The 16,101-nt window shown below is 34.2% G+C and overlaps 1 protein-coding gene across 1 annotated transcript in view; it reads right to left on the minus strand.

Moving 5' to 3' along the window:
• The window catches only part of LOC121409313 (signal peptide peptidase-like 3), a 75,958-nt gene that overhangs the window by 21,731 nt on the left and 38,126 nt on the right, over positions 1-16,101 (minus strand). The window contains exons 4-5 of the mRNA XM_041601238.1: positions 15,665-15,781; positions 5,698-5,776 (exon numbers count right to left, since the gene is read on the minus strand). Of these exons, the coding sequence (XP_041457172.1) occupies positions 5,698-5,776; positions 15,665-15,781 (196 nt within the window). The remainder of the gene's footprint in view (positions 1-5,697; positions 5,777-15,664; positions 15,782-16,101) is intronic.

The raw sequence follows: 16,101 nt of genomic DNA on the forward strand, positions 1-16,101 counted from the left end.
TAAACCTCCCTATAAGCAGTTCAAGTGACAAGATCACATAAAAAAAATTATTCACATTTAGGCGTAATACAGGAGACCTCATCGCTGAAATACCACCATAACCAAATTTTTTTATTGGAACATTTACTCTTGTGATAAAATCTACAATCCTCATTTCGAAGCAACTTGTATTGACATCAACTGCTCCTAATTTCCATTATTTAAAATCCTCTCCTTCATAAAACACACTGCTTCATGTTTATAATATTATGTTGTATGACTTGAAGATAATAATAAACTGTATTGAAGAGCTCCCAATCTTGATCTCTGAGTAATAATAAAGCACTTGGACCTGCCAAGTCACATCATGTATAATTGACAACTTATTGATATAACATTTATTAACTCATATCAGCTGGAAATAACAAATACAAGGAATACAAAACTGGATACTAACTAAATGCAACAAGTCTTTTGAATGGTGACTTTCGGGGTCAGTTAATAGATTTGATATCTGATTGATTCACTTCTCTAAATAACATTAATACAAGAATAATGAAGAAGGGTGAAGTTGAATTTCTGACAGGTTATTCTTGAAACCTAAAAGGACTAATTATAATTGAGGTGATTTAAATATTTTTTTTGAAATATAACCTAAGAAGCTCACTTCCCTGAATATAAGTATTGAACTATGTACAGTGGGAGTGGGGGTACATAAAAAATACAATAAAGTTATGTGAGTAGAGTACAGTACACCTAAATGGTATGCTGTAGTCATATTTCCCAACAATGGCCGTATGGCCAGTCAAAAACAGCCGTGTTATTCATTTTTATTCAAACCACTTAAATGTAGCCGGTACAAAAAAATGTTTACATAGTTTAAAATAGCTGTTTTTCGACTCGCCGTATGGCTGCCGTAGGAGATATATGACTGCGCCCTAAGAATCATCCCTCCCCTTTACCAAAAAAAAAAAATCGGAATTCATTTGGAGCTCGCTAGAAAAGAACCCTTTTCATTTGCACAGCTACAAACATCCTGTAAACAATGTCTCAAGAGCTTTCTTTAAAAAATGCATTATAAATCATAACCATGTCAACTTTTACTATATCAATATCAAAATGTGTTTTTATTACACCAGATCATTCTGACTACTGTATAAGAAATTTAAATGAAATCATAAATTAAGAGGTAACATTGTTGGCAGCGATTGGAAACAAAAGAAGCAAACCAAAGCATTTAAAACAAAAGAATCATAGGGATGAGAATGGACTTATTTCTAATATTCATTCAAATATAATACTTCAAATAGTATTTATTGCCATAAGAAATCATGGAATTAATTCTGATAAAGCAATTATTAATAAACAATTTTAAAGGATATAACAAAAAGTACAACCACAAAGAAATAATAAGAGTTCAACTGTACACCCTAAAACCACACAGACACATGTCAGAATATTATTTTGAAATGTGATCATAGATTATCAAATCTAATGTCAGAGTTTTCAAACAAAAGGCCATTATGCCACTTCAAATGAATGCCACTAAAGGCCTTTCTACATAATTCTAGACCGTAGACTGAGACCAAGAAATGTGTTATAACATTAATCCTGAATTTACTTCTTTATGGCTCTTGATTCAGAGTTTTATAACTAGGGATTTAGGTGGCAAAAGGGTTTAATTATCACAACTTTGCAGGTTAGAATAATATCAGGTCATACCATAGACACAAATAAGTAACTTGCAAAATTAACAGACATCTTCCATTATTTACAGGAATATAATTCTATTCCTCAGGGGAGTTGCCCCACTCCACCCCCCCCCCCCCGAAATTATTCACAAAATTCACCAGAAGTGTACAAGAAATCCGTCAATTTCACTTTAGGAAATTCTCTCCTTTGATTTCAAGCTTCATTGAAAATTTGCACTCGTCCTGACCCCTGAAAAAATTCTGTATACAGCCATGACAATGAGTCGAATCATTGCAACCCATGAATGATAGTCACATTAGATGCATCATGCATGTATACTACTTTTTATGAAGTTATTATTATAAACAATTTTTCTAAATTGATACCCAGATCTCATTTAAATCTACATTATTCAGACTACTTTTGCCATTTTACTCATACAAAGTCAGCCACAGGATACATAGACATGTAAATTGTATCGTAATAGAGAACAAGTTTATTCTTAGTTAGAATAAAGGGGGAAAGTGGGTGATTTTATACGTCAGTGGAAAAACAAACAACTCCTCAAGTTCAAGATGTGGTTAGTCTCATTGGTTTATTAAGGGTATTTTGAGATAATTATGGTATCAAAAAACAGTTCAAGTAGGTACATTAAGAGGAATCAATTTATGAAGAAGAACAAATATCAAACACAGTGCACACAAACAAATTTTAAAGTATTTACTAAATATATCTATTGGTATCATCTAAAATGAAATTATTTCCTTGAATGCACTGCATGCATGAAGATGATCAAAGATCAATGGATATATAATTTCAGTTTATTATCAATGTAGTCTAGTAGTTATATCTCTGAATCAATATTTTCATCATTTCCCAAATGCCCTGAAAACATACAATATAAAACGGCTTCCCCCATCCTACCTTTATAAAAATAAATGATTAAATGTAATTTCCTGGGTACCTGCTTTGAGGATGGATTCTTCAATTACTTAGAAATAATTCAATTATCAACAGATTGAAAAAAACACAATGAGAATCTGATACGCAATGAAGACTAGCCTCAATACCTAATATAACTGTCTTCAGTTGCATATGAAAATATTTCTTTTAAAACATCTCCTAAAGGTATGGTGAGAAGACTTTCACAAAGAAAACCCCATTATACCAAAAAGGGGTTGAGCATCTTCAATTATTCATAACTCATTCTGTGTTCTAATTACCGTCAGCCATTTTCATGCTTGTAGGCCAGGTTGTCCTCTTTTTCAAATCTTTTATAGTCATTTTATTTCCATCAAAGCATTCTGTCTTTTTCCCTACCTGACTGCAGAACAGGCCAATGCCCCTGAACAAAAATATCAACTTTCAAAGTGTATCTCACTTTAAACTAAAGGCCGTATCATTTTGTGTAAATCTACAGATAATTTATTTTTCAGATAAATGAAAGCATAAAATCATGAAAAATGCGATGAGAAAGAAAGAGATACGATCTAAAACCTTACATTCTTGGGGGAAAATTGAAAAAAAAATTTGAATGCATGAAGCCTCGTATGAATATTAATATACATTATGAATCTTACTGAGAACTTGCGGATGTCCCTTAAAAACCCCAACAAGTTGAAAGAAAATCCAATAACAGGGCAGAGTTAATGTGAGAACTTAACAACAGTAACACTACGTGGAACATTTACAAGGAACATAATTTGTTATAGAATTTCATATGTAATTGATATATGCAACAATATAGAAGATAATCATTGATATTATAATTACACTTCCCAATAAAATCAGTTACAGGAGGTGAATATGGCAGGTATAATAAGCACACTAGCAAACATGCTGAATTACAAAGATGAGAATATCATTTAACATTGCTAGTACTGAACAGACCCATTCTACTCTATGGATACATTATAATAACAATAATTAAAAAGAAATAAAAAAAATTAGGACTTGTATAGTGTGTGTATCCACCTTGCTAGGTGCTCAAAGTGCTCCTATATCATCCCAGCTACGCTAGTCTACCAATTGCGGTGCTCACAGCTTTTTGAGGAATTACTTCCTGCCGGTACCCATTTACCTCACCTGGGTTGAGTGCAGCACAATGTGGGTAAATTTCTTGCTGAAGGAAAACATACCATGGCTTTGGATCGAACCCACAGTCCTTCAGATCGAAAGAAGAGAGTCTTAACCGCAAGACCACGACGCCCCCACATACAAAATAATACAAGATGTATAAAGGGAAAAGGTGTGTATTTAGATAATATTCAAACCACTCTTGGTTTCACAGGGACATTTAATAACAAATCTGAAATATTGGCTTTCAAATCAAGAGATCCTTTAGACAATTTGTACTTTCATTTGTAAATCAGGAAGTCTGAGTCAAAGGGAGACACTACATCAAATCCTCTAGATTTAATAGGCAAGGTGAAATGCAATACACGATTTGCAAAGACTTGTAGTTGTCTACAATGTCAATCTCATATGAAACTTCTTGATATGTCTTTACTATGTATTGATTTGGTGATACTTTTGTTGGAATCATAGATTCACCAATTTATTTACCTTTTCATTTGTATAGATATAATTGACTGGCTCATTCTTTTATTCATATTTTTTAATCATTATTCGGAGTGGGGAAGGCATTTACTGTATTTTCCCTTTAACAACAAGGAAGGAAATGCAAGATACCATGGATAATTTAAACCACTATACCGCTTCTGTTTTAGTCACACAAACAGTCCCATCTTCCCAAAGGATTTTTTGTTTCTCCATCTTGCTGTTGACCTTTGAATTTGAGAAGAGTCCTATGAATAATTTGTTTTCTGAGATACTTTATCCCAGTGTAACAGCTGCATGGAGGTATAAAGAACTATCAACTGAACTTGATCAAAGGATTGGTTAGGAGGGTTCGTTGGGTGAATATAAGATACTATTTCCCCTTCTTTACAAGACAGATTATATTATTATAATCATAATATTAGACATATTTTGTAACTCTCCCTTATTAATATGAAAGCAAAAAAAAAAGAAAAAAAGATTTTTGGCTGAAGTGAATCACCCTAGAGATGTTTCATTATGGAATATTCACATTCAAGTCTACTGCCCTCCAGAGACAAAACATTCATCCAATCACAATACTGGTACTCGTAAATCACAAAAAAAATTGTTCAGGTTTCTAAATATAAAATAATTCATTTCACATATTCACACCAGTCACCTGCCAGAAACAGATAAAGTTCTGGTAACTATACTCCAACAACTAACTCCAATTATATTTCAATAGTCATTCCTACAAAGGATATGCAATACTTATTTCTTTAGACCAAAAGTTCTTGATTATGAAATCTGCTTTCATAATACATGGGGTGCATGGTTGTTTAAACCATTTTTAGTAGGGACCATGTTTAAACTGTGAGGTTTATATAGCAAACAGACCTCTATAAATTTCGAACAGCATTTCTGCTGCGTAGAAAATATCAGACATCACCGTCATTACTATTATCACAACCATTAGTACCATTTCTATTATCACCATCATCATTACTATCACTATCCATTATCATCATTACTATCACTATCATCATCATCATTACTATCACTATCATGATCACCAGTATCCCCATAATTTTTCCTTTGACAAGATTCAGATACACTGGTGTAAATAAAAAAAAATTAATGGGAGAGGGTTCTTGCGACTAGGGTTACAAACATTTCAAACAATTCAATTTTGACATTATATTAAAAGTATAGGCCTGCCGTCTACAGTATTAGATTATAAATACAAAATGAACAATGATATATTAAAACAATTATTCATCCTTCTTGACCGATATTCCTCACATAATAAGCTCATCTTGCCCTTCTGGCCGGATCAGCTAAAAATAATTTGTTGCGATTGATAATCTATGATTTATAAGAAGAGCTATATAAAACATTATGTGTATGCTATATGAAATGTTTTTTGGTTCAGGGATTAATGGGAATAGCAGAGGTAGAAAGTAATTTTGTTGTTGTTTTACTTACTTTGTTCCTGAAGAGCAGGGCCTCAATAAATACTGACACATTGGCAGCAGAAGAAAAGCAAAAGCTACTGTAGCTAGTACTGTCAAGGAGAACAAATAAGAAAGCGAAAATATTAATTATATTGAACTGAAAATACATAGTTGATTTTTTTTGATTGAGAGCCTTGTTTTGGGGAAAAGGATGCTGAAATATGAATAGAATGATATGAATTAATGCCCCTCTCAGCCTCATAATATTGACTTCTAGTTATTCCAGGGATAATGATGTGATTACCAAGTTAGTTTCAGTGTGCTCTCTGTAGGCCTAAATTACTTGTAATGGAAAGTTCATCATAATTAGAAACCTCATTAATCACAATAACATGAAGCATCATTGATCACAAACCTTCAAAGTAATGGATTAATGAATGTTAGGAATAACTTTTCCATAGGAATAATAATCCTAACTTGCAGTGAAACTTAAGGCTGTTTCCATATTCACGAGTTCATATATAATACAAGCGGGGGGCCTGGTCACACCACTTGGGCGTTGTTGGAGCGGTAGGGAGAGGGTCGAATATCGCTCACAAAATTGGGGAAAAAATTGAAAACAAAAATTGAAAAAAAAAAAAAAAAAAAAGCGAAATTGAAAATGGTGAACGGTAGCGAGCGGTGATGATTTTTTTTCTCTCCGCTCCAACAACGCTCGGGCAGTGTGACGAGGCTTTAGGTAAATTGTACAGTCAAATTTACTCTACAGCTGCATTTCAGCGAGACAAAAACAGCCGTTTTATTCATTTTATTAAAACCACCTTTATGTAACTGGTACAATGTTAAAATGGCTGTTTTGGATTCGCCGTATGGCCACCGTAGGGAAAATGTGACTGAGGTATTACTATCATAGGCATAGTAAAGTAGATTCTCTGTCCAAGTGCCCATCTATCATTTCAACAATTATCTAGATAGCAACTTGTAACATTTGTTATCTAACCAGACACTAAAATAGGCAATATGTACAAACAAAAAATAAAACTTTTATCATAGACATAGGCCTATTTGATAATAGAATGGTGTTGTTCTTACTATTTTTTAGAGGGAACCCAGGTAAAGGCAGCACACATGGAGTTTTGAGCATTATTGATCAATATTCATCCCTTCACCTGCCCCCCCCCCCCATTGATATGAAGAAACCAAAAACAGAAAAACAAGCCTCATTATAGATGAATGCCATATGCTGGATTGCAAGTTTCACATTATCAATCAGCTTTTATTACAGTTCCACACTAAAGAGGTTCTAGTCAGTATTCCCTAATGAACAATTACATAAAACCTAAATTATTAGAATCACATGACTGAATACTAATACAGTAGTCCCCTTTAGATTTTCCATTTATAGATTTTAATAATCACTAACACATGTTAAAATAGGAGTACACAATCCTAATCAATAACCAATTGTTGGCTGCATTTCAGTTTTGCATATAGCATATATATCAGATGTATTCAGACTGCCTCCATCACCAGTGTATCTGATAACTTACAAGAAGTTGTTCAGGGGTGGTATTCTGAGATCCATTTTATCTCAGATAAAATAAAATATTTTATCTCCGTTAAAATCAGTGAGATAAAATACCCTTAAAATCTCTCCAAATTGGTATTCTGAGAACAATTTTATCTTCATTTTATCTCTGTAAGAGACACACCTACTTTTTAATCAATATCCAATTAGAAACGCGCTTTTATAGCTCTCTTGTGTCACTCAACCAATTGAAATCCATTCTGCCAGGTGTGTCAAAGGGGACAGATTGCGTCAATTTATTGACTTAAAATACGCTTGCACTATACGCTTGCGCGTCTTTACAGAGATTTCTTTTAAACAAAAAGGACAATACTCTCATCTTTTTTCGAAGTCTCCATCGCATCTTTTCAAGCATCACTTCAAAGACAATATTAGTCAAGATATATCCTCTGGAATACTTTCTGATTGTACAGGAATAACATTAAGGTGTTATTCTCAATAAATATATATTTTTTCTTCATTTTCATGTCAAAATTTGGGGTTAATTCACCTAGAAATATTGGTGAAATCAACGTCTCGGAGATAAAATAGCCCCTACCCTCTTTTAAGTTTATTTTATTTTTTCCTCAAAGTAACATGAGCGCAAGCACATCATCCACGTTGCAATACCCAGATACGCGATGGGTATGTCTACGCAAGCACTGTTCTGTTGCGTATCATCTACAGTTATGCAAGATGAAATTTATACGCAACATAAAATTGACAATTTTACCTCGGTGATAAAATGTCATCTCAGAATACCAATTTCATTTTAAGAGATAAAATAAAATATTTTAAAGATAAAATGACCTCAGAATACCGCCCCAGGTCTCAGAATACCTAATACCTTTTTTCCGCCTTCATACTGACCCAAAGATGACCCTTTCTGGGTAAGTTCTCAAAGTTACAATTCATGCGCACTAGGTGCGAGATTAAAAATCACGAGCTCAGCAGCCACCCACAGCGCCCGTGCCCAACTATACATAGGGCTAGGAAAGTTCCCATAATTTGCTTTCACACTGCCAAAACACAGGCAACCTTGGGAAAATATCCCGCGAAAGTTATCGTTATTTTGACCAGATTGACAAGTACATACTATTTAGCAGATATTTTCTTTCGGGGATATTATGCAAAATTTGCTTTCACACTGCCAAAATAACCTGGTATTTCCTGATCGGGTTAATCAGAGCAAATTTCCTGATCAGAAAACCTGTGGTCTTACTGATCTGAACTTTGAGATGGTCTAGGGGAGGGGGCAAAGGGTTGTCTTGCACTCCCCCAAGAAGTACCTTTTTGTATGCCAAGCATTGCAAGTACTTTGATGATAGTTTTAAATATTTTGAAAATGGGTTCCACCTCACTTCCCACCAAATAAGGCTTAATAACAATGCATCAAAATTAATAATCACTCACATCAGTGAGACCACATTTAATATCCCCCTTGACATCATAACAACCAAGATCTTATAGGTGTGATCCCTCCATTAGATGTAAATGGGGCAAGTTCATAGCAATCATGTATGATGTATAAAGGCATCTATTTCCCTTGCTGGGTATTTCGCCTGGGAACCACCAAGCCGTTCACTGCATATGGAATTACAAATGGGTTTCCTCGCCCAAGAGACATGATACAGATACATCAGATGTGGAGATGAATAAATATTCACCAGGAAACCTCTACTGTACCCTACGCATCTTCTTCACTTTCATCCATAAAAGTACAGGCGACTACGTTGGTGTTATCTCCATACATTAACTTGTCAGTTGTATGCAGTGCTGTGAAATATACTGATTGTCAGTATATACTGAAATATATGTACATGTATGTGTAGTTCAAAACATGTGCAAACATAGCACATTTCCTCTGATCTAATCCTGGCTTACATTGTTATAATTCAGATTTTCTCTAAACAAGTAGTAATTTTGTTCACATCCAAAAGGAAGCAAGTTTGAAGCAAATTAGGTAGAATTAAAAATAAATTAAAAACATCTATACACCCCCTTAGATTTACGGTTGTAACTCCATAGAATGTTAATTCGTTTTATTTTAATCAAACATTTTGACAATTAACCTTGATTTAAAAGACTTTCTCACGAAATAATTCTTTGCTGCAACTATACTGTCTTTTACCTTTAAGCTATATGAAATGGAATAAGTATGACAAATTATAATGACAGTGTTGGATTTATAGGAAGCTTTGAATGACAAGCATCCATTACAAGATGTCGGGAGGTAAAAGGAAGTGCCTAAGTTCCGGCTAGGTGTGTCCTTCATGTAATGCTCCAAATGATAACCCTTAACGGGCTAGACTTAGAAAGTTAGATACATCCTTGCCTTCACCCACACCTACTAAAAATCATATTCTATTACCACATTATAATGTTGAATGTGTCAGCAGGGCAGCTATTTACACGGATCATGTTGACCATAGATTATACATTAAGTCTTACCTCCTCTTTTATCAACCATTTACCTCCTATCCTTCCCCCATTTTCATCCCCACCAGTACCAGAGAAACATGAAAATAGCGTAGGAAATACATGGTGAGGGGGGATGTCACGCTCATAACAGCCCAAAGTGCATGCTTTGGGGGCGACCATTCTTTCTAGAGTCGCCCCACGATCTGTCACAAACATTATTAAAGATTTAGAAAATCAATACTCTAAAAATGAAATTCTATTACTATGGCAGAATAATCATACTTAATTTTACTCCAAATTGCTTGTTATCCCCTAAAAATTAGCCCTTAAAATGAAAGAAATACCCCCGCCCATTCTGCAATTGCCCGAATAAAAAAAAAATAGCCCCCCAAAATAAAAATGATTTCCTACCCAGCATGTGAACATCTATACAGCTTATATCTACCTCCTTTCTCTATACTTCAGTAATATTTCTTTTTTTCCAACCTCATTTACCTTCCATCTTGAAAATTATCCCTTGTCCCTAATCATCTCCCTTCTCCCTCTCATTTTCTTCCCTGAATTTTTCTATTTATACAATATTAATATTTTCATGAAATTCACTGATTCTCTCTACATACACTGAATCACTGAAAGATACCAACTTCTTTATTTTACTAATGATAAAAAGAACTATAATGCAAAGAACTACAATATCACGAATAATAATTATTCTTGTGCGCATAAGAAAATTGATCATATGCACACCTGTTACTTGTTTTTGTGGGTTTATTACTGGAACACATTTTAATAGAGTAGTTGCAGACATCTACTAAAAATGTAAAGTGCAGCCTCAGTGCATGTCTGAGTATGGGTAATTAAAAAGCTAACGATGACAGCAAGCATCACGGAATATACATCAGTAACTTTGATGAACACTATATTTACATCAAGCTAAAAAGTTTTTTTTTGTTTTGAAATACAAAATGAATAAATAAGAAGCTGCCAATAACTGTAAAAGGTTATAAATGAAACTCAAATGTAACCATTCCTATTCATTTTTTATTTGAGTTGTTGACCCCACCATCCATTTTGTAATTGGTTCAGCCTCTAGGTGTATTCAAGGGAAGTACCTACTTAGATTCCAGGTCATCTGTTAGCATTGAAAATATCCGCCCAGTAAAACTCTGGATTGGCCTCACACCCTCAAGCTAAAATGCATCTTTGAGTAACAATACAAATATGAAATGCTCATGCAATATTGATTAACTATTCAGTGCCAGAGAATACTATGGCATAATAAGTGTTAATAGGCACTTTCTGGAGTGAAATGCATTCATCTACAAAAAAAAAGCAGTTAAAACCAACCTCCATACCTCAAATCCCTATATGAAATGTATATGTTTCAAATTAATGCATGACAATGTCTACCAATAAAGATTTGACTACAATTTCCAGAAATAAAAAGCCAGTTCCAAATTCCCAATAGCCAATAAGGTAATCGACATACCTCACGTGTATACCTTAATTCTTTCCAGAAATTATGAACCATTAATAGTTTGAAAAAAAGGGTGTAAAGCTACAATGTTACAAGGAAAATTAAAATCATACACTGAAAAGTGGGATGAAACCAAGACCAAGAACAGTAGCATGTCTTTGAATACACAAGTTATTATCAATTCTTAATCTAAAGTTAAAAACAGCAAAGTTCTAAATTGAGAAATGGGTTGAACTGTTATATCCATCTGCATTAATTCCTGCATCTATTATGGATTCAAAACCATAATCCATAGGATAGTGATTTAAAACCTTGAACTCTTGAGCAACGTCAAGAAAATATGCCCAGCATGGCAGCGGCTAAATATACACGTATGTAAGTGGATATGGAATGGAGCTCACTCCATCTGACATCCATGTGCTATACTGTTAAAGCAATCTCTTTGGATGATGATGTGCTCTAGTATGCACCTCACGACGACGACACCGGTCTAATATGAGAGAGAGAGAGGAAGAACGCTTCCCCCGGGGATACTTGATAAGCAACATGGCGGTAATCATCCAGCCGTGCTTGCTTGATAGGCACTGGATGTACTTGGTATGCAGGCATGTCTACACTTGGCATCCAAATAAGATAGAAATGAGACGCAAAACATAAGAGAGAGAGAGAGAGAGATAGAAAGTAGCAACAAACACACACACTCACAGACACAGCTATAGAGTTACAAAGAGAAATAAAAATGGCAAATAAACAATATTTAAAAAAGAAGCTTCATAGCAACTACATTTTATTTGCTTACAATCGTCAAAATTTCCTAATAAATAAGAAAATATCTTATCGTTTTTTGTCAGTACTTTTGACTCAAGTCTCTTTAAAGAATTATAAATGTCTCAAATAAACCTGTGCTATCTAGAGAAGATTGTAAAACATTATTATTCACCATAAATGATTTAAACAAAACACTATGTTGTCTGTCATGCCAGAAGGGCAATATCGATGCTGAAACCAATGCCCCCCCTTTCTCCATAAGTCCACCAGTAAATCATTAAAGGGATGGTCCGGGCTGAAAGTATTTACAGCTTAATAAATAGAGGAGAATTCACTGAGCAAAATGCCGAAAATTTCATCAAAATCGGATAAAAAATAACAAAGTTATTGAATTTTAAAGTTTAGCAATATTTTGTAAAAACAGTCGTCATGAATATTCAGTAGGTGGGCTGATGTCACATCTCCACTTGTTCTTTTGTATTTTATTATATGAAATTTGGTTTAGTCAATTTTTTTCTCCAAGAACTAGAAAAATTGGATTGACAACTGACTTAGTTCATTAGATATTTATTGCTGCAACTAATTTCATTATAAGGGGGACATATTCTTCATACAAGTATGAAATAATGAAAAAATGACATCATCAGCCCACCTAATGAATATTCATGACGACTGTTTTCACTAGGTATTTGATATCCGATTTTCATGAAATTTCGGCATTTTGCTCAGTGAATTCTACTCTATGTATTAAGATATAAATATTTTCAGCCTGGACCATTCCTTTAATAAAAGCCCTCACATAAATTGCTAACCACTAATGGAAGAAAATGACCATCATAGTTAAAGGTAAATGCTAGTTTTGGTAACGATATCAAAATGAGTTCGTATAGAATCCAATGACATGACCACCAAAGTGTCTGTTTGTATAAATAAAACGCATGTGCCAAAGGATTCTGGAAGAAATTGTGTAATTGCTGAGAAATCAGCAAATAAGCACAGGATTCAGATAGAGCATCGGGCCCGACGCTCTAACCAATAAGTATACATTGTCCCACGTACGCTTATCTGTGTTGGGGATCTTCGGTGTGAACATTTTTCAGCGTAGATTTCAAGATTTCACAACGTTCAGTTAATGTAACTGTACCAGATCTAGATCCTCGATGATATACTGACAATTCAGCCTTGTTTTACAGACTTTCTCATTATATCAATGGAATTTCTCTTTAAATGACCATCAAGGCAGAGTTGTGAGCAGCATAAACCCAATGACACTTGACCTTTTCCCAAAAAAGCTATTTCATCAAGAGGATCACTTGAGTGGCAGGAAGCAGGAACAAAACGTCATGTGAACTGACTATGATGAATCATCTAACATTCATGAAATGGCAACTGCACTATGTTCCAACACCTAGTACTAATACACCAACAAATAGTACAGTCTATCAAGTGTCAAAGGCAATTGGACCATCTCTCACTCAGACACATTCATGAACATGAACAATTGTCTTCTACAGACAGAATCACTTCTTTATAGGAATACTATCTGAATATTTCAAATATTCATGTTATTTCATTAAATTCCTTTCCACAATGAAGAATTTGAATGGCCCGTTGCAGAAAGAGTTGCAATCAATCGCAACATGATTTTCAACCAATCAACAGCACGCATTTAGGACTTGCGACTGATTTTTTTGACTTGCTTTTAAACGCAACTCTTTCTGCAACAGTCCCCTGGTCATTCATGCAATTTTACTAGGATGAGTGCATGTCTAAAAGCTTCAGAATGTCTCATTTTAAGGCTATTTTATGATTTTGTGGTACCAAACACTTATTAATTGATATTGGATAGTAAACTTAGTATTAATTTCTTACCATGCCTAACAACCTGGCTACCAATGTCAAGGTACAGAAAGTAGGGAGGGGGGCACTTTACCTTTAACAAATGGTGTTATGTATGACTATGATGGGGCAGGGGAAGGGTCTGAAAGGGTTTACGAACGAAAAGGCAGTCACACACATACTGAATGCATATTATCTGGAAACTTGAGACATATCTCTGCTTAAAGCTGGATAAGTGAGATTCACACAGATATAAACCATAGGGTCAGTGATTAAACTTGAAAGTTACATTTTAAATATTACAAGGACGCATCTATGATTCAAGAGCTTTAAGCTGAACTTGTTTTAAACCTTCTGGTCCTGAAAGAATATATAGAAGGGGGATCTCACTTAAATATATTTGGGGTGCAGAAGCAATAGACTTCTATGTTACTCTAAAATTAATTTAATAAACAATTGAAAAATTCATGTAGGCCTTAATTGTACTTATTGCTTTATAGTTAACCAGATATAACTTAAATGAAGGGCATGTGAACAAGGTATTTGACACGCATCTGTGACATGTGTGAGAGAAAGGTTAGAACGTGAACACCACACAAGAAGAACATAGAAATGGAGTGAAACTCAATCTGGTGCTTGATTTGAACAGCTGAGATAAGTTGATGGACTGGGTATATTATGCAAGTGTCACATGCCTTGAGATAGGCTCTTTGTTAAGTATCCACTTACCAGACATCCACCATAACCTAATTTCTTCTTTTTGTTTCACAATCTGTATAAGCTTGGCATGAGGCGGGAAGTTTGTTCTAAAAACGGACCTGATTTTAGATGGATTTGGTTCATGATCTTGAAAGCAGGATTATTAGATGAAGTTTAGGTGTTTGGACTGGAGATAGATCTTGCTTACTTCAAGTGTTTTAATTTCGATATATAACTGTAAAATAACAGAAAGCACTTGTTCTAGTTTGTTTCATGTATTTTCTTTGTTTTACTTGAATTCATCTTTTGCTTGTAGTGTTTTTTTTTCTCCTATTCTTTCTTATGGTCTCACCATATTTTTACAATGTATATTGTATTCATTGCTTTTTCAGTTTTTGTAGATCACTGGTGTACCCTGTCATTTTTTGTACCTAAGCTTTCAAAAAATATCTTTTTTTTTGGGGGGGGGGGGTTCTTTAGAGATATGCTTTTGCTCTAAATTGTCTTTTTTACGGAAATGCAGAAATAAACTTTGAAACATGTGGAGATCTAAAGTAATATGCATGTGAATACATGTGCATACATGTACAAACATCTAATTGAATTGACACATAGTTCATTTACATAACAGCTTTAAGGAATAAGGAAATGAATATATGATAGTTTTATGAAACCATGATAAAATATCAATATCAAGATCATACTCATACACTTGGAAACATTTTAATTATTTAGTATCATTTGTAATATCAAATAACAATCTCCCACAAGTTCATTTAACTTTATTTAAAATACACTCTAAATGTCAAGGATTTAAACCCAAATTGGTTGTGAATAGTGACCAGTCGAATATTAGAATAAGATTTAACCCTTGTCCATTTGAATATAAATCTAAGAGATATGAATTTGAGTCTTTTAAGATTTAAAGTAAATTAAAAATTTGGCTGGTCACTACTGTATGCACAGCCTATCTGGATTTATTTAAATCCTTGACACTTAGAGATGTACTTTTTAAATAATGAACAAAATATCAATATTAATCAAAGTTAATTAAAGTAGTATTCCCTTTGACAATAAAAACTGTTGATACAAACTGTCTTGCAACCTTTACAAACACTTGGAAGTAATATTTGCTTTGTTTGCAAGCTTCGCTACTCATCAGTAAGAAGGTGATGCATGTTTAGGGATTCTTTGAAACTAAAAGCAACATCCCAAGAGTTGACCTACCTGCCGTACAGACTGCAAAGACCATCTGCATTGAGTCAAAGAAGAAGAACATAACAAGGAGAGAGAAAGAAGCCCCTATAGGTAGGAACATCGCTTGAGTTGCATCTATACTGTGAACTGAGAGAGAAAATAAAATGATACATTATGAGATTACGTTGCATATGACGGGTATCATAAAAAATAAATCAAATGTAAAAAATAAATTAACTGTTTTGTGTTATGTAACACACAAGACAAGGAGATGAAAATCACCAAGAGAGTGTGTATTTGAGGGTTTTTTTGTCAGAAGTGTATCAATCAGATATGATTATTTACGTCTGGGACCGACCTTTAACATCACCATCTGAAAGATGTGACCAGGGTTCGAACCTCAAACCTCTGCATCAATTTGTAACTTCCCCACGTAGCTTGGATTACAGGCTCACTCCACAATGCCC

The sequence above is a fragment of the Lytechinus variegatus genome, chromosome 2 (assembly GCF_018143015.1).
Source record: "Lytechinus variegatus isolate NC3 chromosome 2, Lvar_3.0, whole genome shotgun sequence".
In the NCBI taxonomy this organism is placed as follows: Eukaryota; Metazoa; Echinodermata; class Echinoidea; order Temnopleuroida; family Toxopneustidae; genus Lytechinus; species Lytechinus variegatus.